The sequence below is a fragment of the Dromiciops gliroides genome, chromosome 3 (assembly GCF_019393635.1).
Source record: "Dromiciops gliroides isolate mDroGli1 chromosome 3, mDroGli1.pri, whole genome shotgun sequence".
NCBI classification, from domain to species: domain Eukaryota; kingdom Metazoa; phylum Chordata; class Mammalia; order Microbiotheria; family Microbiotheriidae; genus Dromiciops; species Dromiciops gliroides.
Window position 1 is genome coordinate 123,065,393 of NC_057863.1, and position 27,251 is coordinate 123,092,643.

The following is a 27,251-nucleotide window of genomic DNA, read 5'->3' on the forward strand; positions in this document are numbered from 1 at the left end:
AGACACCTATCAGAACTTGGGGCAGTCAGGAATACAGTCTTAGTTTCTGGTGGGGTGGATGTGGTCAGAAAATAACAAGGTAACAACAGGAAGGATGCCACAAGAGACATAATTGTAAGATGAATAACTCAAATGAAAAATGCAGAAACAACTTCACAGGAGGGAGAGGTCATTTCAGGTCATTTCAGGATAGCATGGAAAAGGAAGGCTTTCTAGAGAAGGTACTATTTGAATAGGGATTTGAAGAATAGATTGGATTTAATAGGGAGAGAAGGGGAGGGGAAAGGGAATAAGCATCTATACAGTGCCTACGATATGTCAGGAATTGCATAAATATTATCTCATTTGAGCTTTCATTTCTCATTTTGATTTACAAATATGATCTCATTTGAAGTAGAGAAGAGGGCTGAGTTAGATGACCTCTGAAGTCTCTTTTAACTATGGGCTTCTGTGATGGGCAAGAGGGGAGATTATAGGAAGGGGGAAAGACATGAGGAAATAGAGTGGGGGGAGGAGTAGAGAGCAGTTCGCCAAGAGTGGCAGGAACATAGAGATGGCCCGAAAAAGCTGCATGCTACCAGACAGGGATGATGACAAGCTGATCATACCTCCCCCTCAATATCACAACCTTCTTCCTAACTCTAACACTTTGTTCAGGTTATGCCCTTGCCACCTCTTTCTATACGGATCCAAATCATCCTTCTAGGTCCGGCTCCATTCTTACCTTGAGGCCTCTGCTGACCTCTGAAATCCAGACTGATCTTCTCTGAGCTTTCAGATATTTTTTGTGCATACCTCATTTCAGCACTTAATTACATGCTGTCTTTTTTTTGCTACCTTTTGTGTGTGTGTGTATGTATAACATGCTCAGGCTCACAGTTGTGTATTCCTGTGAGTGAGTTTTGTCTCTCAATTATATTATCAACTACAGGAGAACACCGACAACATCTATTTCTTTTGTATCCAATCCAAATCCTTACAGAAATGCCAATTAAAGGTAAAATGAATATCTACAAAATCTACAAACATAAGAACCATAAAACCTCTTTAATCTCAGGCAGTGATACTACACTGTTCCACTTGGTTTGGTAAAGAGTCAGAACTCTCCATCATATTAGACTTTCAGCAAAGGCAAGTAACCATCTAAAAATAGGCAAAAAAAAAAATCAATCCAAACTAAATTTCATGTCATTTAGTGTTTGATCTATAATAATAAAAAGGAATATCAGATTTATTACAGTTCACAGCAACATTGCAAAAATAAAATTAAGAGTATATTTTTGATGATTAGATGGATTTGAATACTGATACTAATATAAAGGATAAGCTGAACGTAACCTATATTTCCTGTGAGGGTCCATCCAACTCCAATTAACCAGGAGACATGCTACATGTCTCCTGTAACCAAGCAGAATGTATAATTTTAATGGTTTCTTGGAGTTATAAAGGAAGACAGTCCCATAAACAATGTGAGATGAAAATTAAACAAAATTGGAAATAAAAGTAGAGAAAGGATACCTTTAATTTTTTTCTTTAGGTTCAATATGATTTATTTAAATAGATGAATGACTCATTGCTTAAGTTCACATCTGATAATTTTTAAGGCAATTATTTTTAGTACACCTTTGTAAGCTTGACTTTTCAAGATATCAATGGGATAAGACTCAAGTCTTGTCCAATGTCTTTTTTTGGGGGGGGAGGCGGGGTGATGAGGGTTAAGTGGCTTGCCCAGGGTCACACAGCTAGTAAGTACCAAATATCTGAGGCCGAATTTGAACTCAGGTCCTCCTGAATCCAGAGAGGGCCAGTGCTTTATCCATTGCACCACTTAGCTGCCCCTGCCAAGGGTCTTTTAAGTGCTATCAAATTGGAAATTTGAGAGAAAAAAATCTAAGTAGTCTAAATAGAAATATTTTAAATAAATTTCAGGATGAAAAGGGATTATATTTGAATTTAAAAGCCATATTGATGGGGAGGGGGTTGTATCTAAGACTGTAGTTGTTGGTTTCTATGTTCTCACATTTTCAAAAATTGCTCTTGGTTTTCTGACTTAAAGTGTTTGGTTTTGCTTGTTAAATAAACCACACACCAAGTCAGAATGGTAAAGTTTTAAAAGTCCATTGGGACGAAAAATGAATGAGTACTTTAAATCCACAATGTAAGCCCTCGATTCCAAAATGAAAATGGAGATGTCTATTGGTGAAAACCCCTAAACTTCTAGTCATTTCTCTGCCAAATCAATTTTGTTGATTACTCAGGACTTGCCAAGTGCTGAAACTATACTCTTGATATGTGCTTCATGGGACACTTCTCAAAGCTTTCATAAATTCCTTTTGGACCACCAAAGAATAAATTAGATATAAGACATATAAGTAACCCACTAAACATAAAATGTATACAACATAAAGAAAAAAGGGAGTAAAATTGATATATCATTGTGACTCCTTTCTTTTTTCCCCCAAAGAATGTACCAGAGAATTCAATGGATTTCTTGTATCAATCTATCAATACACATTTATTTTTTAATTTTTAAATTTTTTTTGCGGGGCAATGGGGGCTAAGTGACTTGTCCAGGGTCACACAGCTAGTAAGTGTCAAGTGTCTGAGGCCAGATTTGAACTCAGGTACTCCTGAATCCAGGGCCGGCGCTCCACCCACTGTGCTACCCAGCTGCCCCCAATACACATTTATTAAGCACCTACTACATGCCAGATATTTGGTAGACTCTGAAGATACAAGGTCAGTGAATGAAAAAAATCCTTTCACAAAAGAAGCCTAATTCTAATGGCGTCCTCCCTTTTCATTTTACTTATTCTTGTAATAACCAAAATATGGTACATATTCTCTGCTTCACTTTCTTTCCATAATGGAAGTTATATGTATCTACTTTATTTCAGTGATAAAAAATATTTCTTATATCATTGTCTTTCCATACACATGTAAAATTGAAGAATTGAGCAAATTATATACAATTACATATAATTTTGGGGGGTGGGGTGGGGCAATGAGGGTTAAGTGACTTGCCCAGGGTCACTCAGCTAGTAAATGTCAAGTGTCTGAGGCCGAATTTGACCTCAGGTCCTCCTGAATCCAGGGCTGGTGCTTTATCCACTGTGCCACCTAGTTGTCCCCTACAATTATATATAATTATAAAGACAAAAGTGTTACCTGAAATACATATGATATGGTGCTTGAAACATATGGAGGAATTAAGGGACTATTAAAGTTTAAACTGGCTACTGCCTGATAGGAGACAGAGATAACTCCAGAGGTCTGATCTATCATTCCAAAATAAAAATCCCCCAGACTCTCAAGAATCTTTCCACACTCCAGCCTCAAAAGGAACTTTCCATTGTCATGGGGTCATCCCTCCTCTATAAAAGGATTTGAACTGAGGTCCTCCTGAATCCAGAGCCAGTGCTTTATCCACTGCACCACCCAGCTACCCCTAAGAGTTGTGCTTCTTTAAAGAGAAATACCTAAGGACCCCCACCACCTATTGCATCTGTGACACATATCATTTTTTGCCTTAGTTATCTGAATAATATCCTCATGCTTTCATCTACTTTGTGGGTCATGCTAGATTGTAAGCTTCATGAAGGGCATGGATGGTGCCTGAGATCTAAACCTGAAGAAAGAGTGCAGTGCTTTACATTGGTCACTTAAATACTTGTTCAAAGAAATAATGAATAAATGATCGATTCAACAATTGGGAAAATATGAATAAAAATGGAGGGAAAGCAGTTTCACTTGGCCATATTGTTTACTAGAAGGCAATCAATGCTAATTTGAGTTTACAAGCTGAACATAACCATGTTTTGCCATATTTGTGTGTTTCTTTGCTTGTTCAGCTGAAATGAATCTTTTTTCAGCTCCATTTTCCCGTATTCTCGGCAAAGAAAACAAACATTTGTGAGAGTATAGGCCCTGGAGAGGAGTTTACATGGTGAAACTTAGAAATCAAGAGCTCACTAAATGTGAGTACCATACCTCTTACTATTGATTTTTTTTTTCATATAACCATTAAACAGTGTGCTAAATGAATTTAGTGAGTCTAGGGAGAGGAGTTCATAAAACCCACCAGAACCGTCTAGAAAATATATGTCTACATTTATTTCTTAAAATGTAAATACTTAAGAGAATATCATAGGACAAACTTGAAACAATTAGTTCAATTTAACTTTTTTCATAAGCAAGAAAGTTTTTCTTTTAAATACTAACTTCTGTTATTGTTAAAGTTATAATTCTGAAGCAAAGCTTAAATATATCCAGGAAATGGAGAATTTAACTTAAATTAAGAAAGAATAAAATTTTTAAAAGAAAATTTTTTAATTTTAAGTAGAATTATTATTTGGTTGTTTTTCCTTGGGGGGTTAATATTATAAATTAGTTCGGAAAATATGATCATTTTTACTTGGAATATATATGTCAATTATTTATTTACTTTTTGGAAACAAAGAAGTAAAAACTGTCTTTTCTGTTATGTAGGTTGGTCAGTTGTTGTTTTTTTTTTTTTTAATTATTCCTTTTTAGGGAATGAGATGTATCTATAAAGGGTATCTCCAAAGCCTTAGTGAAATTTCAAGCAATTGAAACTTTAAAAGTCTGAAGTTTTAGCCAAAAGGCTTAGTTCAGTTTAAAGCTACGAAAGCTTAAGACTGGACTAAGACTTCTGGGACACCCTGTCTAACTTTTTAAGGTGTACATACATTGCCATTTGATGCACACAGCAATCTATCTAGGTATGTCATAGCCTCACCCATTAAAAGCTAGAAGAAACTTCAGAGGTCACTGACTCTAACCTCTCATTTTATAGATGAAGGAACTGAAGCACAGAAATATTAAATGACTTGTCTTGGCTCACACAACTAATGGAAAGGGTATATCTTAGTGGGGTGAAGCCAATTCAGTGACCTATACACTATACTATGTTACAGGTTATTCCCATTTTATAGATGAAGACATTAAAACTAAGAGAGTTTGAATGATTTACATAGTCAAATGTGGGATAAGCATAATTAAAATCTCAGAGCCCTCCAAATCTAAGTCTTTCCAATATATAACACCGACTCAAATGTCTGCGATTTCAAAGAATATGAACTACAATGTATTTATTTCTAATGTTCTGCATTCAATTCAAACATTTATAAAGTGATCACTATCTGCAAGACATAGTGTCAGAAACTGGAAGTACAAGAGAAAAATTTAAGTCTCAATCCTTAGAGAGTTTATATTATACCGAGGATATACAACATGTATAATATTATATACAAGTAATAGCACCTGGTATTTATCTAGCACTCTGAAGTTTGCAAAAGCAAACAACTGCTGGCAAGTGCAATATGAATTTACTATTCCCACTTTGCAGATGAGAAAGCTGAGGCTCACAGAATTTAGGTCACTTATTCCTAGTCACCCAGCTAGTAGACTTCACAGACAGAATCTGAACCCAGATATTTATTCCAAGCTCAGTGTGCTACCCACTACAAGGTAATTTGCAGAGGTAAATAGCTTTAATTACGGACATCACAAAACCAAGAAGTAAAATAAAAGATCTAAGTTAGAGACAAGGATAGGTGCATTTCTGGCATGGGGAAAAGGCATTTTAAATGCAAATGCATGCAAGAGACAGAACACTGAGTTTTAGCAATAGCTGAGAGTCCAGTCTGATTGTAACTATAAACACATGGAAAAGAATTCTGGGAAATAAGGCTAGAAAGGTAGATGGAGCCAGACTATGGAGACCCTTAAACACTAGGAAAAGGAATCTCTATTTAATCCATGCCAGATAAAACCTTACATTTTTGACTTCCATTTGATGAATGTGGGCACATATATTTAAATGAGATTTAAGTAAGCAGAAAGATAATATAAAGCACAGGTTAAGTAATGGTACAATGGTTATATTTTATGATTAGCAAGAAGAGTGTCTCTGCCATTTGACTGATAACAGAGGAGTCCATGTACTAGTGAATTGGGTTAATTTCAAAGACAGGACAGATCTCTGATCATGGGTAATCTCACTGACGGCATTAATAAATGAAACTGTGATGAATGACTAGGAGAACTTGTAGTAAAACATATTAATAGGTTTACATTATCATACAGTATCTATATCATCCTTTTATCACAAACGTATGAGCTACAGAGATATTCATGATATACTTATTAAGAATAAATGCTGGGGCAGCTAAGTGGCGCAGTGGACAGAGCACTGGCCCGGGAGTCAGGAGTACCTGAGTTCAAATCCGGCCTCAGACACTTAACACTTACTAGCTGTGTGACCCTGGGCAAGTTACTTAACCCCACTTGCCTCACTAAAAACAAAAACAAAAACAAAAACAAAACAAACAAACAAAAAAGAATAAATGCTGATGGGGGCAGCTAGGTGGCACAGTTGATAAAACACTGGCCCTGGATTCAGGAGGACCTGCATTCAAATCCGACCTTAGACACTTGACGCTTACTAGCTGTATGACCCTGGGCAAGTCACTTAACCCTCATTGTACTGCAAAAAACCAAAAAACCAAAACCAAACAAACAAACAAGAATAAATGCTGAGAAATACAAATGAGATAAATAAATATACAAAATAATTAGAGCTAATGCCATATAGTATGAAAAGAGAAAAAATTCATGTGTGGAAAAGGTTTGTTCTTCAATTAGATACTAATAATTTTTGAGAATTGTGGCCAATTGCAGCCTGCATATTTAACTAAATCAGAACACTACAGTATTTAAAAATCTGGAGTCATGTGTTTTAAAATGTATTTGGAATAGTTTCAACTTGTCTTAAATGTCTTTATATGTCATCTAAAAAGCCACAGAGAATTATATGCAGTACTCAACACAAGTATAGTATGTACATTCTCTCCCTGTTATAATTTAGCAATTCTACAATGATGAATAACTTAAAAAAATTAATGTTTATTTACTTTTGCCCATGTGATCAGCAGAAAGTAAGAAATTCAGCTCTGAATTATCAGAGTGGTTCCAAAACATTAATTTTATACCAAAGAACAAGCCAATTCATTCAGATCAGTATGCAAAATAGAGTCAATTATAGGTTATTTAGCATTAGAGGAAGCCAGGTAATAATGCAGTAGGCCAGGAGTTAGGAAGAAATAATGTGTTCATATCTGGCCTCTGGCACCCGCTAGCTCTGTGACCCTAGGCAAGTCAACCTTTATTTAACATTAATTTGCCTCAGTTTCCTCAACTGTAAAATGGGGAATAATAACAGCATCAACCTTTCAGGGTTGTTGTAAGGGGCAAATGAGGTAATATTTGTAAAGTGCTTAGCAAATAATAGGTGCTATATAAATGCTTTTTCCTTTCACCTTTCTTTCCTTCTTCCTTCCCCACCACTGCTCATTATATAGACACCCTACAGGTAGGCATCAGGGACATGAAGGTTGTGAATTGCTATCCAAAAAACCCATAGCATTTGTGGTTTACACATAGTAACTTTTACACAGTAAGTGTTGGCACCAGGCTTCAAAATCAGCTCTCTTTTCACTACTCATATGTGAAAATGCTTGGAAGAAAAGTGAAACAAAAACTTTGAAGATACAGGGTATCCCTGCTGACAAAAATAATCAATCCCACTACTGATTCCAGTAATATTTTTTTTTTCTCCTGGAGCAAACCACTTTAGAAACATTGAAAATATTACTTTGGACCTTTTCCAGATCCAAAAATAGCTTTCTAAAGCCTGGTCAATTAAAATAACTGAAATTAAAATAAAGTTTTAAAATAAGTTGCTCTGTACGTTTACACTAATTTTAGCCAGTGCAATTATTTGCTTGACTGGCTCACAAAACAATATCATTAAAAAAAATTAAACTTGGAATTCCAAGCGATAAATTATCATGTCTTGTATAAAGCTCCTTGATGAGTATAGTTTATATCATTTTACAAAGTATTTTGACATTATGAATTGACTTGATTCTTTGAACTATTACATGAGAGCAGCTTGAAAAGTCTTTCATTAATATTACAGCTGAAAGAAACTGAGCCTCAGAAGGGAGTTGGACAAGGTCATATAGTAAGTGGCAGAGAGACTACATTTCACTGTTTCCTTATGTTTGATTTAGGCAATAAGTTCCCTTAAAAATAATTATTTTGAACATTATAGGATTTGACGGTGAGTTGGGGGAGGTGCAGACCTTTGATTTCATTGGTATGGGGAATTACTGATGAAAGGGCTCCTTCTACCACTGCAGACAAACACCTGTTCTATGGCATGCTACCGAAGGTACAGAAAAGTTAAGCGACTTGCTGACTTGCCCTGGATCACAAAGCCAGGATATGTCAGAGGGAGAATGGGAACCCAGATCTTCCTGATTCTGAGACCAGCTCTCTAGCCACTCTGTTATAGCTGCCTCTCAACAATGAGTAAAGCAATGAATGAGGTAGCCATAAAGGACCCTACATTTTTGGTTCTGCATTCTAGCTTCTGGCATAATTCAAGAGAACACTATCATTTGCCCAATTTGATGATGATATCATGTATATATTTTGGTGCTTTCCACCTAAGGACACAAATTGAGAGACAGACCATTGGTAAGTAGATAAAGCATACTTGCTCTCAGGTTACAGATAAGTTACAGCTGTCAAAGGACAGTATCCTGGCTCTCTTGTTGCTGGCCAGCTCCATCCTTCCTTTTTCCTTAGAGAAGCTTTCACTGAGAGCCCTTGGTGAAACTGTCCTCTCTTTTTTTTTTCCCCCCCGGGGCAATGAGTGTTAAGTGACTTGCCCAAGGTCACAAAGCTAGTAAGTGTCAAGTGTCTGAGGCTGGATTTGAACTCAGGACCTCCTGAATCCAGGGCTGGTGCTTTATCCACTATGCCACCTAGCTGACCTCCTCTCCTTTTTAAGATGTTCCTAGAACTCGGCATATTCTATTAATTGTATTATTCTTAGTTGTATTACTATAATTTGTATTATTCTTGGTTCTCTCCTGCTTTCCCCCCCACCCTCACAACACCTTATATGTTGACACTTAAAAAAGGTTTATAAAATGAAAGGAAATGATACACTTTGGAACTCACTTCATCTAAATCCCTTATACTCTTTTTTGTTTGTTTTTGTGGGGCAATGAGGGTTAAGTGACTTGCTGAGGGTCACACAGCTAGTGTCAAGTGTCTAAGGCTGGATTTGAACTCAGCTCCTCCTGAATCCAGGGCTGTGCTTTATTAACTGCAACACCTAGCTGCCCCCTGAATCCCTTATATTCTTGATGAAATCTTTTATCTGTACAACTCCTCTTTCACATGCATTTACACAAATGAGTACCTTGGATATGGTAGGTGCTTTTGAAATGTTTGTTGAATTGAACTGGACAGAATACAGACACTCCAACAGGGTTTAACTTAGGCTTTCTTACTTTAATATGGGGGCAAGCATTTGCAAGCACGTTACCCACCACCAGCTCCCAAAACCCAAAGAAGAGATCCATCTCTTATGATAGTATAATGTGTGTGGTAGGACTTTACCCCTCACCTTGCTTGTAAATATTACAAGAGGCTGAGATATTGAAAATGTACTGCATTATTCTAGGCCTTGAAACGTTGCTGAGAGGCATTACTGGTGGCTGACAGAGCCAGCTCCAGTTGTTAGGTCTCTATCTCCATCTGTCAGTCACTGAGCCAACGTCATTTATTGAGCTCTGCCAGCATGAACAGAAACATATCAGGTGTTTGTCTCTCCATAGGCAAGATGGTTAATGATATTCATTTAGCAAGAATGCCAATACCCATACCTGCCTATTATTTTTTAACCCTTATGGTAGCTTTAGTCTACTTTCTAAAGATAACATCAAGAAACACTTCATATAGGCTACCTCTCAATAACTAAATGGAAAAATAACCTGTTGTACCTCACAATTTAAGATTTCACTTTCTTGGGTGAAGGAATAAAACAAGTATAAGGGAGGTGAAAGTGATTTCATATGAATCTTGATGAGGTCATTTTGCTGTCATAGAACTGAGATTTCACCACTGTACCTCACTACTTACTATCTCTACCCCTACAGGGCAGAACAAAGCTGGAAAGATTAGAGACAAGAGCACAACATTCCCCAATCCACTGATAAAGGGGTATGTTAACATGATATGGCTGTGTTTCACTCTATTATGCTTCTCATATCATGATCACGGTCACTCTTAGAAAAAGAACACTAAGAAGACTATCCATTTCAATCGAGGGAAAACTCAATTATGGTTTGGATTCAGCAACTGCCTGACTAATTTTTAAAGAAAACCAGAAACACATTTTGCCAAACAGAATTTTTCCTGAAAACTTTACAATCATATAGGGTTAGAAGGCAATTTGGTTTATTTTGTTTTTACTTCCTTCTGCTAAAATCAATAAAGAGTTTTGTTTTCAAAGCTGTTAATTGATTGAGTGTTTTATTCCTTTCAGGCATCTGAAAAAGCAAAGGGAAGGGGGCGGGGGAAAGAGCAGAAATGCAGGATTAATGTACCTATTAACGATTCTGAGAGACACAAGGGAGTGACCATGGGGAAAGATGAATTTTTTTTTTTCAAAAAATGAAATTCTCCAATCCTAAATTTAACTTAATGTAAGTGAGGTAGTTGCCCCGAATCAAAAAATTTATAGGAAACGGCTTCCCTGGCATGGTGCAGCTGTATTTTCCAAGATATCTAAATCTCAATTCTCTTGGTCAAATAATTTTTTTTTCCTTTTAAATTTCAACTAAAACTATCTCAGCACTTCTCAGCCTTTACTGCCATCTTCTCCCCTTCTTGAACAATGGCTAATTAACTCTTTATATTGCCTCTAGCGGTAGGGCTTCCCAGGTGACAGACTGGTCTACACTTTACTAATGGCTTAATGAAAACAGTTCTATGAATAATGAATCAGATATCTCCCAAGGCACAAGCACATGCACACAGCTTGTGTGTGTACGCACAGACACAGACACACAGACACACACACACACACACACACACACACCAATTTTTGTTACAATGAAACGATATTATAGTAATGGATAGATGTCACATGTGAGAACAGAGATACAGACAAAAGCTGACAACTTCTCCATTTCTTTTTTAGGTATTTACTAAAAAAATGAACATGGCGCCTTATTAGTAACGCCTCACATTTGGAGACTAACTAATCCTTTCACTCTTCGATGTATTTTACAGGGAGCAGAAGGCACCTGATTTTCACAAGGAATTGCTCTGTTTGAGAGGAACTCAACACAATGTATTCTAAAAACTGAAAACAAAAGGTGAGGATGAGGGATCGCTTGGTGAATTTTGATTTTGGTAATCACAGCTACAAAATTCCCAGGATCCCCAGTTTTAGAGCTAGAGGAATCTTTGAGTCTTCTAGTGTAGTTCCTAAATTTTACAGGTGAAAAAATGAGATGAAAGAAGAGGTGATGTGATTTGCTTAAAATCATAATGGGAGTTAAATGACTTGCCCAGGGAGTCCTTGTCAGAGGCTAGACTTGAATCTAGGGCTTCCTAACTTGCAGGCCAACTCTTTATCTTCTATGCCACAATGCCCCTTAATAAAGAAAGACTAATAACGAAGGCGTATGATTTGTATTCTAGTAAATCGCTAACAGTATCTAACATAAGTATACTATCATTTAGCATTTAGACCTTACTTTCTGAGACAACCTATTCCATTTCTGGACAACTTTAATTGGTAAGAAGCTTTTCCTCTTGTTGATCTGAAATCTGCCTCCTTGTAATGGCTATTCACTGCTCCTAGTTCTTCTTTGGCTGCCAGAGATGAGCAATTCTAATTCATCTTCCATGTTATAGTTCTTTTTTGGGGGGGAGGGGGGCAATGGGGGTTAAGTGACTTGCCCAGGGTCACACAGCTAGTAAGTGTCAAGTGTCTGAGGCCGGATTTGAACTCAGGTACTCCTGAATCCAGGGGCGGTGCTTTGTCCACTGCACCACCTAGCCGCCCCCATGTTATAGTTCTTTAAGGACTGTATTTTAATTATTGTGTCCAAAGGTTTTTCTAAAAATACCCAGTTCTTTGTTATTTAACAAAAATGGTTGGTAAAACTAGAAAACATTTTTTGGCAGAAACAGCATCTCACATCATATACCGAGATAAGGTCAAAATGGGTACATGACTTAGATATCATAAGCAAATTAGGGAAGCATGGAAAGTTTTACCTGTCACAACTATGGTAAAGGGAAGTATTTATGACCAAACAAGGGATACAGAGGATAATGGGAAGTAAAATGGATAATTCTAATTATACCAAATTAAAAAGGTTTTGTACTAACAAAGCCAATGCAGCCAAGATTAGAAGGAAAGGAGGGAACTGGGGGGAAAATTTTATAGCAAATTTCTTTGATAAATGCAATATTTACCAAATATATAGAGAACTGAGTCAAACTTATAAGAATATGAGTAGTTCTTCAATTGATAAATGGTCAAAGGATATGAATATGCAAGGAAGAAGTCTAAATCACTGTTGATTAAAGAAATGCAAATTAACACACTATTGATTAAAGAAATGCAAATTAAAATAGTTTGGAGGTACCATCTCACACCTATTAGATTGGGTGATATAAAAGAAATAGAAAATTACAAATATTGGAGGGGATATGGGAAAATTGGGACACCAATATACTGTTGGCAGAGTTGTGGACTGACCCAACCATTCTAGAGAACAATTTAGAACTATGCCCAAAGGGTTATAAAATTGCATACTCTTTGACCTAGCAATACCATTACTAGGTATGTATTTCAAAGAGATCAAAGAAAAAGGAAAAGGACCTATGTGTACAGAATTTATAGCAGCTTTTTGTTGTGGCAAAGAATTAGCAATTGAGAGGATGCCCTTCAATTGGGGAATATCTGAACAAGTTGTGGTTTATGATTGTGATGGAATAGTATTTGCTATTAAAAAAATGACAAGCAGCATGCTTTAGAAAAACCTGGATAGGCTTATATGAACTGATAAAAAGTGAAGTGAGCAGAACCAATCTATATAGTAACAGCAACATTGTATGTTGATCAACTGTGAATGCTTAACAATTCTGATCAATATTCTGATCCAAGCCTACACCAAAGGACTGAAGATGAAAAATGCTATTAACCTACAGAGAGAGAACTGATGGAGTCTGAATGCAGGGTGAAGCATTATTTTTTTTCACTTTCTTTTTCTTTTTTTTTGCAATATGACAAATATGGAAATGTTTTGTATGACATCACATGTATAATCAATATCACATTTCTTGCCTTCTTAATGGATGGGGGAGGGGTAATAAGGAGGGAGAGAATTCAGAACTTAAATTTTTTGAAAAATGAATGCTAACAACAAATAAATAAATAAACGGTGAATTTTGGTAGAAATAATCAGCTAGTATTAGTATGGTACATTTTGAACTGATTTAGTATGGTATCTTCTCAGCATCCTGATCACCATCCCCTAGACATGATCTACCTTGCCCATGTCTCTTCTAAAACGTGGCACACAGAGTTGGCATGACACTACACATAATGACTGACCATATAGAAGTATAAACCTGTGATCACCATGCTTTCTTTGGATAGAATTTTTCTTTTAATGAAGCCCCCAAACCGATTAGCTTTTCTGCTTATGTCACATGGCTGCAGAGTAGAACAAAAACCCAATGGCCATGCAGAGGTAACTAGAAGTAGTAATAGTACAAATTTGTATACCTACAAATCAAATGTGCCTGGCTATTTGATTAATCAAGTTCTCTAATTACAAATGCTATCTACTGCCCCAGGGAAGACAATTTTACAAAGCTATTTGATTCAGAACAATACATACACATATGTACACTGTTTGTCAGAGGACTCAGTTCTAGATAAATGTAGTCAATACCAATAGAAGATCATGAGTGAGCATGAATTTTATTCTAAGCCTACTTGGAGCTTGGAAAAAAGAAAATGAAAGAAATTCACTTTCATTTACAACCTGTTTTTTAATTTCCAAAGTACTTTCTCATTTCATTTCATCTTCACAACAAATGTCCAATTTACTATGCCCGAGATGGCTCTTAAAAGAGAATGAAAGGATACTGATAACATTCAGAAAACTTTATAAAAAAAAATCCCTCTGAGTTGAACAAGAGAATTATTTTTTTTTCATCCCGACATATATTTACCATCACTGAAACAAAGAAACTCATCTTTTCTTTTTCTTAATCTTCTGCTGGAATGGAGAAATGTAGGCACATGTGCCACCCCCAAGCTAGGCCAATTTATCTGCATGCCAGCTGATGACTGTGGTTTCCATTATCCATTGAACACCTTGACAATTCTTACTTCATCGTGAGAATGTGATACTTACTCTTGTACTGCTCTGGCTATGGAAAGGGCTGTAGATCCAGTTTCATTAACGCTATCTAAGGTCACATTTGGCAGGTCATCATCATCACTGTCACTTTTAATTTGTCTGGGAGATAGGCCTCGGGGGTCCATTTGTGCTAGGAAAAAAAAAGGGAGGGAGACATAGAAGGGAATGAAGTTAGTATGCGGAAATGAATTTTTCCTCAGGTCAACATCAAGCACAAACTTCTCTTCCACGCAGTTGTAATGAACAATTACCTACAAATCCCAGGAACAAGTGAAATGTAGGAGTGAGTATGACATTCCCAACTTGACAAAGCTTCTATCAATTGTAGGGCATGATTCTAGGCTGAAAACCTTTTAAAACCACTCTAGTCCCAACCTAATTATTTTGTGGTTTATTACTGAGATACTATCCAAGGTTTCTTGCCTCTTTTCTCCCTAGCCAGCTTTCAGGCCATTTCACTGCTTGTTAGCACCTCCATTGGAACATGGACAGGGGAAGGCAGAGCATGTGCAATTCAAACCTGGCCATTTTGCTAATTGTTTTCTGTTCCAATAATAGGTTATACTTTTAGATATTCAATATACATAAATATATTTTATTTCCCCACTGGGTCTGAAAATTAAAGGTTGAATGTAATGATAAAAACACACAAGAATCAAGCATGTAAAACAGCTGTTCAAATAAGTTGGAATAAAGCCCTTACTCTTTTCAATGGGGCTAAAGGATTAGTTTGGGGTTGAGAGTCGCCAACCCACTTTGCTGTGACCCAGTGATGGCTTTTGGAAGCACTCCCCCTTGGCTATGGTCTTGGTTAATGTCTTGAAAATCATGTGATATACTGCAAAGGGCAAGCCATTTTCAGAAAATAAGCACCCTTTGATGGCCTGATTAATCCAATTTTTCTCTCCTGAAAAGGTCTATAAGAGTTTGTGCAAAATAACCTTTATTCTATCAACTCCTAATTATCCCCCCCCCCCACCTCATCCCTATATCAGATCTGTTGCAAAGGCAGGTAGATTTCATCTTTATCTCTCAAGTACTTCACCTGGTCTTGTTCCTGGGGCAGGTCCTCATTTCCTCACCCCTGGACTACTGTAATCATCTATTGGTTGGTGTTCTAGTCACAAATCTCTTATCTATTCCAGTCTGTCCTCTACTCAGCTACCAAAGTGATTTAGTACAGGTCTGATCCTGTCTGTCTGTCTGTCTGTCTCTCACACACTCACACACACACACACACACACACACACACACACACACACAGAGCCACACCTACCCACAGTCAATAAACCTCAGTGGCTCTTATCACCTCCAAGATCAAATATAAAATCCTTTGCCAGTAAAATCCCTTCATGAACTACTCCCACCCCCAATACAACCTTTCTAGTCTTCTACTTTACATACACTTTGAACCTATGATACTGGCTCCCTTGCTGATCCTCGAATAAGACAGTCCATCTCTCAGCTCAAGGCATTTTCTCTGGCTGTCTCCCATGCCTGGCGTGCCCTCCCTCTTCATCTCTACTTCCTGGATTCTCAGGATTCTTTCAAGTTCCAGCTAAAACCCCATAATCTACAAGGAGCCTTTTCCACTTTCCCAATCCCTCTTAATTCTACTGAGTTTTCTCTGTTGATTATTTCCTATTTATCCTGTACATGGTTTCTTTGCACATACTTGATTGTATATTGTCTTGCCTACAAGACTGTCCTCTTTTAGGGGAGGGACTGTCTTCTTTTTTTTTTTTTAGTATTCCCAGCACTTAGCATATGGTACTCAGTAAGTGTTTAATACTTGCTTACTCACTGACTGGTGAAGAAATTGTGCTGAAAATCAGGAAACCTGTATGTTTTTTGGCCCTACTTTGTCAACAAGCTTGATGTCATTGAACTTTTCCTCTCTGAAAATCAGTTTCCTTATCTATAAAACAAAGGGATTCTAAGAGATTCTTTCTAAAGTGTCTTTCCATCATGAAATTCTATGATCATGGGGTGGATGGGAAAGCAAACATCCTGAACCATATGGATATCCTGTCAGTGGGTATTAAAGAATCCACTTGGTGCCCAAAGAAAGCATGTCCTTTTCGATGAAATGCCCTATACTTCCATTTCTAGAATTTAACACTCCTATCTTAAACTTCAGTATAACTATTGCCACTTTATGTATCAGTTCTTTGGGAAAGGCATATATAATTATGCATATACTTTTTCTTTTTTAACTCAGCCACCTTTATAAACCCTTAGGGGAGAATTGTTCTTATCTTAGTATTTTATAGCTATTATAAAACCTCAAAAAATACTTTCCTTTGAGCTGATTAAAAAAAAAGAAGCTCAAATTTAAAAAAAAGCACACTTAGAGAGTTCCATTTTTACATAATTCTAACCTCATGGGAAGAAGTCATTTGTATAAATATTTCTTATGCAAAATTATGTTATTCTCATAGGCAATTAAATCTAGAAGGAAGGGTCAAATTCTCAACGGACATATACAATGCCAGACACTGTACCGGGTATCAGCAATACACAAGTACCAAGAATGGAATACTCACTTTTAGTTTACATTCTTTTCTTTTTTGGGGGGTGGGCAATGAGGGTTAAGTGACTTGCTCAGGGTCACACAGCTAAGTAAGTGTCAGTGTCTGACATTCAGGCCCTTCTGAATACAGGGTCGGTGCTTTATCCTGAGCTTACATTCTAATGAGGGAAACAAGTATATATAAAAATATATGCAGCACAAAGTTAATAAGTACAAAAGAATTGTTTAAATAGCTTCTATTTATATAGTTCTTTTAGGCTTAAAGAATGCTTTGTATATTATCTCCTTTGCTGGTTACAAACGAGTCCATGAGGTAGGTACAATTATTATCCCTGTTTTACAGATGAAGTTACTGAAGTTGAGAGAGGTTCAGTGACTAGCTCAGGATCACACAGCTATAGTTTCTGAGGCAGGATTGAAACTCAGATCTTCTTTACTCCAGCTCTAACATTCTTATACAATGTGGCAAATGGTTGCTTAACATATTTGTAAATATGCAAAATAGTCAACAGAAGATACTTTTGGATGGAGGGCACTAGTAGTTAAGAGAGATCAGGAAAGGTTTCGTGCTAGAGGTGCATCTGGGAGGAAGAGTGAGACAATGTTGCAGAAGTAATTTTGGAGTATATTCAAGAAATTGGGAAGAGTCAGTGTGGAAGGGTACCAGTGCAAAGATAAAAGATGCAACGTCACGTTAGAAACAGAGAAAAAGCCAGTTTGTTATATATCATATATGCCGCCTGAACATAATTTAAATATCCCTTACACAGTGATCCTTAATTTAGCAAATCAATTTTCCTACCTTCCTATTACTCCATCCTCCAAATTTACAGGCTTCACTATGGTAAAATTCACTGCCTAGAATGTCACCTGTGTAAGAAAATAATGAGCTTCGCCAACCCCAAAGTCCCCAGCTAGGATTGATTTGGACTGACTGGATTGACTGAGAACTGAATGACTTTGCTATTGAAACCACACCTACCTGACTCTGAAGAGGGTATGTTCTCAGAGACTGTGGACTTTGACCTTAACAAGGGACCACCCTCAAGTCCAGTGAATCAATGGACTTGAATGGTACCAGCCAATTAGTTTGGAGCAGTGTGTAGGCACCACTTCTCTTCCAGACCCGCAGGTAGCTTCCGCTCAGATAGGCACAAAAACTCTCTTTTTTGGCCTGAGATTCATAGGTGAAAGTGGCTCTTTTTCTCTTCTCTCTCCCATAAATACTAGGTAAGCTTTCCGATCTTTTTTTTTTTTTTTTTTTTTTTTTTTTTGCTGGGCAATTGGGGTTAAGTGACTTGCCCAGGGTCACACAGCTAGTAAGTGTCAAGTGTCTGGGGCCAGATTTGAACTCAGGTCCTCCTGAATCCAGGGCCAGTGCTCTATCCACTGTGCCATATAGCTGCCCCGCTTTCCAATCTTTCTGACCCAGGTGTTCTCTTTTTACTAATACTTGGTATGTTTTAATAAATGCTTAATGCCCCAAACTGGTGCTAAAGTTTCTAATTTATAAATAAACTCTAGCTAATTTTCCCTACACTTGGGACAGGAGTAAGGACATCACACATTTAGTTTTACTCATCACACCTGTCGACCAAGAATACCTTCATGGACTTTCCTTCTGGTCAGGAAAATGTGAGACTGGGTGGGAGGGGATAGAAAATTTGAAACATTATCATGATCACTCTCCCTAACCATTATTCACCCATTCCAAAACACAAGGCATAAATAGTAAGTTTACAATGTAAATATGTTCTTATTAGTCTATCCTCCAACTACAGAACAGTTTTTTAAAAGGTCACACAACCACACCTGTGTCTGCAGTTTAATGTTCAATCTATTCCTTATTTTAAGGTATGTGTTACTGAACTTTAAAACATGAGATTCTGAGAGGGTTATAGGTATATTAAATTGGTTTTACACAGGACAAACTTTCATGTGACAGTTCAAGAAATACTGAACCTGATTCTCTGAATTCTTGAAAAAAGATTATGAGGGGAATTGAGAATAACTTCATGGTGATGATGACATTTATATAGTAGGTGCTAAATAAATGTTTGTTGAATTGAAAACACTGTATTGTTTATATATATGTATGTATGTGTGTATATATTATATATATATATAATATATATATACATATATATATGTATGTATTTACCGTAAAGGAAATGCCCAAATGAGAATTCTCAGCACACATAATGTTTGCATCCAGTCATATCCATATACCATATGTATATATTAAAGAAGCATTCGGAATTCTTTCCTGCTGATCTTCTAAGCCTTCCATGGCCGGAAAATGATCTCACTCTTTCCTTTTGTGGGTTTTGCTGCTCCAGGAATTGTCTTATGACATTTGAAGGAATTTGAAGGATTTCAGGGAGAGCTCCAAGGAGTCACTGCCTGTCCTCCACCATCTTGGCTCCACCCAGCATTCAAAATTCTGTAAGTTCTCCCCAAATTGGTAGATTTATTTCAGTTATATACTGTATGCTTTTATGTGGGCAGCTAGATGGCAAAATGAATAAAGCACTGAGCCTGAAGTCAGGAAGATTCATTTTTTTGAGTTTAAATCCAGCCATAGACACTTAGTAGCAATGTGATCCTGGCCTCAGATACCTACTAGTTGTGTGACCCTGGGTAAGTCACTTAACCCTGTTTGCCTCAGTTTTCTCATCTGCAAAATGAGCTGGAAAAGGAAATGGCAAACTATTCCAGTATCTCTGGCAAGAAAATCCCAAATGAGGTCACAAAGAGACAGACATGACTGAACAATACAATGCTTTTTATATAAATGCAAATGTAAGAATGAAACATTCAAGAGCTGCTTAACAATGATGCTCTATGCCCCTTTCATTAATAAAATACATTAGGTTGGAATCAAGCTTGCCACTGAAGTTCTTCTCAGATAGCTGATTATAATTCTGAAATGTCAATGGCTTGCTTATCTAACTTGAGGCCAGTGGAGCAGATGCTCTATCATGTAGGGATCCCATAATGGTCTGAATGTTTATCATCTGAGGATCAGTCTAGCTAAGTTTAGGAAGGATAGTTATCAGAGGTATATCTACCAAGTGAGATCAGAAAAATGCACAAAAATCATCTACTAAAGCATGGAGTGAGTTGTTTTCTGTATTTGTAAGGGGCAGGGGGCGGGACTCATAGATATGAAATCATATACCCCTGAAGTAATGAAGCAGAATGAAACAAAAGATACCTACACATCATAGGAGCCAAGATCCCAGAAAAGATCTATAAGTAAAAAAAAACAACAACAAAAAAAACCCATGGCCACAAATATATTTACACATGCCAAAGGTATAATAAGCAAATATTACAACAAGTAATAAGCAAACTAATTCAAGGTTACTAATTCTACTTTATGGACATTATTAAGACAAGATAAACTAAGAGAGTTGATGGGTTTATGGCTCTAGAAAGCTCTTCTATGAGAAAGAAAATAGCTAAAGAGAGGATGGAATAAAGGAATATCTTATATTAAGATACACAAATTGCAGAAATTCAAAAACATAAATAGGAGGCATGATGAAGAATAATGGGGGGGGGATAACAGAAAATACCTTGCAATGGAAATTTATTACTACAGACTACCTGGAAAGGAGGAAGAAATAGATGAAAAGTTTGGAGAACATTACAAAACAATCACAGAGGTGTGGTATTATGGCAAGGGGTAGTTTCACAATCTGGACAGCTGCCATTTTTCTTTCCTTCTGTCAAAAAAGGGCAGTTAACAAATCATTTACTTACTCATGACAATTTAATTTTTCAGAAAAGTACAGAAATGAATAAATCAACAAACATTTATTAAGAATCTGTTATGGTCCAGTTGCTATGCTAGGCACTAGAGATACAATGACAAAAACGGTTATCATTGCCCCCAAGGAGATTGCAGTCTATCATAGGGAACAACATTTACATAGTAAATATATAAAAAAATATAAATGTCCACAAAACAAAAATCACGGTCTCCAATCTAATGTTTAGCTATTGGTCAAACCTTCCAATCATCCTATTCTCTAGCCTGCAAAGGATAGAGAGAAGTGAGAAGTCACATCTTGGAAGACTTTTCAGTGTAATGCTTCTACAGGTATAATTTTAGAAAATTATCAGGTAGTCTCGAACCTTCTCATAAGCCTTTTTAGAAGGAGGCATAATAAAAAAAAATGTGTAACCCAGATGCCTTTCTCACACCGATATTCTTCATGTCAGAAGAATTATGGGTGACCAAAAGAGCAATGGAAAGAAGCAAGGTGGCTATAAGCACACAGGAGCATATTACCAGTGATGATTTACCTGAAAGGATAGCTTGTAATGAGAGAAGCTGATTTCTTGGAACTAATTCTGGCCAATAACAAAGAACTGGTTGCAAAAATTAGAAGTGAAGAGAAGCTTGATAGTAAGTGACTAGTCTATTTAAGAATATGTGATAGAGGTGAGAAGAATTTAGGTAGAGTCTGACATCCAGCTTAGATTTTTGGGAGAGCAGATTTCAAAGGCTTCAGAGAAATAAAGTAAGATTCCAAAGTTTAAAATTCAATAGGGAGAGTCAGCCAAAGATGAATAGAAAGACCTAAAGAATGACAAAAAATGAAACAATTCCAGTGAGGAAGGAGAGAGAGACAGAGAGACAGAGTCAGAGACAGAAGGAGAGGAGAGAAGAGGAAAGGGAAAGAAGAGGGAGAGTAGAGGTAGAGGAGAGGAGAGAAGAGGAGAGGAGAGGAACAGAGAGAACAGGGAGAGGAGAGGGAGGGGGAGAGAGAGAAGAGAGGAGAGGAGAGAAACAGAGATGTGACCACAGTATATGAAAACAATAATGTGGTTATAAATGGTCTCAGCAATCAACCTACTTATATTTTAAAAAGACATGGTCGTAAAATGGAAATGAAGACAGGTATGTAGAATAAATATAGGAATGATACGTTCCTATGAGAATAGTGTCAAGAGCCTTAGAGTTCAGAATGAGGTAAGGCTAGTGATGAATGCTAAAGATAATAAAAAAGTATTTGCTTTATAGTTAGATTTGGGAAAAGGAATATCAGAAAGGAGATAGTACCAGTTGTTTGAAATAGATGAGATGATAATAGTGGAGAGAAGGCAAAACCCTTCAACTCTTAATTGACTTCTGTTTTCTTTGCCTTGAAGAATGATCTCTGGACATAAAGGACTGAATAAAAATATTTAATAGGGAGGTGAAACGCAAATAAAAAATGCATAGATGATAAGAGAGGATGAAGTTTACCTGAATGAGTTCAAGTCAGGATGCCCTGATGAACTCCATCTCAGGGTACTAAAAATGGAAAGATATAATTGCTGATTCTATAACCACTTAAACAATTCTCTATATCTCTTACATCTATCCTCTTCTCTCAGCTTATACTGGCACCACCCCAGTTCACACTTCTTGCCTGGACAATTGTGATAACCTCCTAATTGGTCTTTCTGTATTCAGTCCCCCCTCCCCCTCTGATCCATCCTTCACACAATTTCCAAACAGATATTCTGAAAGCACAGGTCTGGCTATGTCACACGACTATACAGGAAGATTCAGGGGCTCTCTAATGCCTCTAGGCTAGAATACAAAAACTCGGTTTGGCATTTAAAGCCCTACACAGACTGACTCCAACCTCTCTTTCCAAACTTATTTTATATCCTTCTCCTTAAGCCCTCTACATTTCAGCCAAACCAGCCGATTAGCTATTCCCATGTGCATGACATTCTATCTTCTCCTTGTACACCTTTCCTTGTAGGCTGTCCTCATACCTGGATTGTTCTCCTTCCTCACTTTCCTTTTCTGGAATCCCTTGTTCTCAGGGCTTGGCTCAATTGTTACTTTCCTGCTTCCCTAATTGCCTCAGTTGTTACTACATAATCAATACTTGTTGAATTGAATTCTCCCCTTAAAAATCTCCCCTCCCCAAAATTTCTTAATTTCTATCAATGGTACCACTATGATCCTAGTCACCAAGCTTACATTTACAGTAATTTATGACTTTCCTTTACCTTCTATATGTTCAGTCAGTTGCTAAATTGTATTTCATATCTATCCTCTTCTCTTTAATGCCATGGCTACCACTTTATTTCATGCCCTAATCACCTCTTACTTTAAGAGCTTTCTAATTGGTCTGCCTGCTTAAGTCTTTCTTTTCTCCAATCCATCCTCCACACAGCTTCCAGACTTCTGCATCCTTATTGCATGTCTGACCATGTCTACCCACTTTTCTATACTCTCCCATAACTCCCTATTACCTCTAGGATCAAGTACAAATTCTTCTGTTTGACATTTTAAGTTGTTCCCAAACCTGGCTACCAGCCAACTTTTTTTTTTTAATCTCTTTTAGGATATTGACCTAGTAGTGGTATTAGTAGGTTGAAGAGTATGCAAAGTTTTATAGCCCTTTAGCTGTAGCTCCAAATTGCTCTACAGAATGTTTGAATCAGTTTACCAAGAGGGTATTAATGTCTCACATTCTCCATATCCCCTACAACATGTCATTTCCTCTGCTGTCCCACTATCCAATCCAGTAGGTATGAAGAAGTACCCTGAATTGTTTTGACCTGAATCCTTGCAATCAATAGAGAGTTAGAGCACTTTTTTTCATATGGCTATAGGTGGCCTTGATTATTTCATTTAAAAACTTCATGTCTTTTGATCATCTATCAAATGGGGAATGGCTACCATTTTAACAAATTTGACTCAGTTCTCTATTGTGTTTGAGAACTGAGGCTTATCAGATAAACTTGCTTCAAATTTTTTTCACAGTTACTATTGCTAACTGTATTTCCCTCCATCCTATTCCCTCCCCTTGATATTTACTCTATTTTCTATCTTCTTTCACCCTATCCCTCCTCAAAAGTGTTTTTACGAGTATGGAATTCTTTATGAATTTTCCTCTATGAATTCCACACTCCATTCGAATTAGCCTTCCTGCTATTCCTGAGGTTGGATGGTTCATTCTCTATCTCTGTACCTTTGTCCATTCTGGCTATGAATCCTGGAATGCAGTCCTTCCTCACTTCTGCCTCTAAGCTCCATCAAAGCCCAGCTTAAGTCCCACTTCCTCCCTGAGGACTGACCTGATCCACCCCTCCCCAACGGCTAGTGCCTTCCCCTCAAAACTACCTTATGTTCACTTTGTATATATTTTATTTATATTTATATTCACATGTGTACATATCATTTTCCTAAAAGAATGTAAGACCCCTGAGGGTAGGAATTGTTTTATTTTTCTTTGTATTCTCAGCACCCAGCAGAGTGCTTAGGACAAAGTAAGTACTTAATAAATTCTTCCTGATTGACTGATTGATTGATGGCAAGAAAGGAATTCCTGTTCAGGAACAGGTAGGAAATGATGTTCTCTGAGATGCTTTACTCTCCTCAGATTGTGTGAATTCCTGCTGTCTATCCAGTAAAGCTCTAAGCAGTTAAATAAAAAGTCATATATCCATTATAGAAGATATTTGGCAGCTAATTAATGGGAGAGTTGTTATTTTGGCAATTTTTAGACTGTGTATTTATGTGTTTCCATTGCAATAAATACTATGTAGCAGATCTGCTACCAGTATACAAGAGATCTCTTTTCACAAGAAAAAATTGGAAAGACTTTTTAAATGGCATGATGTGTACAATCACATGGTACTTGCATGATGAATTCTGCCTATTTTAACTTTAAAAAGGGTTCTGGAGTTTTCAAGTTTTGGCCCAGGAACTTCTATTAGTTAAAATAGTATCAAAAAACTTGTTTTTAAATTCTTTTGGGGGGGGCTAATATGTTTAATGCTTGTGCCTTTCAGTGTTTGATTCCCTTCTTGAGGAGAATATTAGTGATATACTCCTGTCAAACTTCAATGGTCCTTGCAATTCTCACCCCCTACCCCAATTTACTAAAGAATGATTCATCCAGATACAATTCAGGAAAAATTAATTGGAATCTCCCAAAATATCTCCTTTTTTTTTTTTGCCTGGAGGAGACAGATTGGGAGTGGGAGATGATCTGTGCCATTGAGTGAAGGGTGTCAATTCTGGGATTATTTTTTTTTTGGCTTTAAATTTCACCTTTGTAATAGGGAATAATGGCCACTCCATTACTTGAAATTCTCTTCATATAGTTGCAGGTGCATCCAGATGGTCAGCCTCACATGTACAGAGGAATCAATTCCAGTTAAAAATACTAACACCTATAGCTGCATCCAAACATTATTTTTTACCAGATCTTCATTACTCTCTCCCAGCTTTCTGAATCTCTGACTAATAATAAACTGATGGTACTGCTCCCTTTAGCAAGTAGAACGTGACTTGATCAAACATTAGAATTTAAAAGAACATTTTCTTGAGAAACTAAAGGAAAATGAAAATAACAACAGTATGCAAAGGAAAAGCTTGGAGAGCACAGGGCACAAAATTATCTAAACTCTAATCTGAAGTCTGGTACAGATGTCTCACTAGCACAGCCCTGGAGCACCATTGTAAAACACTGCTTCATCTGGAGTTCCTTTTCTTTCCTTGGGAATATGCTGGATTTACAATCAAGAGACCTGGGTTTCAATCCCCAAAGTGACTCTTACTAATATGTGACCTCGAGCAGTTCTTTGACCTCTCCGATTCCCTCATTTCCTCTTCCATAAAATGTAGATAACACTTCTTGAACTATCTTACTTATGGGGATGTTTTTGCTTTCCCATGCTCAGTATCCAAGTATTACTATTTAAGGGAATTAAGCTTTTTCACATAAGTCATACATAGACCAGATGGTAGCCACCATATTATCACCTCCTTCCCCAATGATTTGCTAGAGCTCATCTGTGGTTTTTTGTTTCTTTTCTTTTCTTCTTTCTTTCTTTCTTTTGGTGGGGCAATGAGGGTTAAGTGACTTGCCCAGGGTCACACAGCTATTAAGTGTCAAGTGTCTGAGATCGGATTTGAACTCAGGTCCTCCCGAATCTAGGACCCGTGCTTTAGCCACTGTGCCACCTACCTTCCCCCTTCTTTTCTTTCTGTCTTTCTTCGTCTTCTTTTTTTTGGTGATGCTATTCTCTTTATCACATAAGATAACACTTAATCCCTACTATTATAGTTTTCAAATTTGGGCATCCTTCAAAATGTTCACCAAATTTTATTTTTCTACTACCCACCTACTACATACTGGTTCCTGCCTGTTCTCATTTACAAAGAAAATGACTAACAGGTTTGAGCTTCATCAATCAGCATCATTTCCCCTTTGAGTTAGGTGTTGCCTATACCTTAGATTAAGAGATCCAACCAATTCTCCCTGGCTATTCAAGGTGGGGGGGGGGGAGGAGAGGAGACACTTTTTTTGGCCATCCAATTATATTTTTAACCAGACAAGATTTTCAAGGATTAAAAGGCAAGTCATTCTTAATAGCAAAAGAAGGGAAATATTGTATAACACACTTTCAGCCCAAGCGAGGCAGTGGGGAAACAAAATAAGGATGAGAGGCAATGGGCAGGAGGGAGCAGAATATAGTGCCGACAGGCTCTCCTTGCTCCCTACTTCAGTTAGTGACAAGCTGGCTGCCTCTAGCTGATTCTCTAATTGTCTGCCCTGTCAAGGACAAAGTACTTTCCACTTTGAGAAGCTGCTTTTGGCAGGATGGCTGCCATTTCAAGGCAAGGAAAAAAATAGCAGTGGGGGTGGGATAGGGTGAAGGAAAGTAAGGGAGACTACAAAGGGACAGAAAAGTCAAGATGTAGCAAAGGAAATGTCTGGGTGCAGCTAAAGGTGCTGGTGTTTTTAAACCAAAAAAGATTCCACTATAGGGTGGAATAGTCTGACATATATAGGTGTATACAGGCTGATAATCTCTCAATGTACCTGCAACCATATGGGGAGAGAAAAAGATATGTACGTTAAATATATCTTAAATAATATATTAAAATAATTATTTTGAGGGGGTAAATTTTCCATACGTATACATGTGTGTGCACATCATAGATATGTTTGCGTCTGTCTTTAAAAATAAATTTTATTGATATCTTTTGTCTTAACATCATCTAAATTTCAACCTGTATCTTTTCCCTTCCCCCTCCCAAAGAATAAATTTTTAAAAGTCTAGATACTCATTCTTGAAGGACATATACATATATGTATACATATGGAAATATGTATATACACATATACATAGGAAATTCCCTCTTCCCCCAAATAAGTATGTGGTTAAAAAAAGACAAAATGTAGGGAAAATTGCAGAACCTTAGACCTGGAAGGGAAGTTAAAGGCTTCATAATTCAAATTCCCAGTCAGCAGAGAAATTTCTTCAACAGCGTCCTCTACAAATGAGCATCCAGCTTCCAGTCCCAGGATTGTCACCACTTTGTAAGATAGTCAGTGCCAATGTAGAATCACCCT

The 27,251-nt window shown here is 37.2% G+C and overlaps 1 protein-coding gene across 3 annotated transcripts in view; it reads right to left on the reverse strand.

The window, feature by feature from the left end:
- KLF12 (Kruppel like factor 12) overlaps nt 1-27,251 on the reverse strand; it is a 581,101-nt gene that overhangs the window by 118,351 nt on the left and 435,499 nt on the right. For all 3 annotated transcript variants that reach the window (XM_043994967.1, XM_043994966.1, XM_043994968.1), the window contains exon 5: nt 14,328-14,463. In XM_043994967.1, the coding sequence (XP_043850902.1) occupies nt 14,328-14,463 (136 nt within the window). The remainder of the gene's footprint in view (nt 1-14,327; nt 14,464-27,251) is intronic.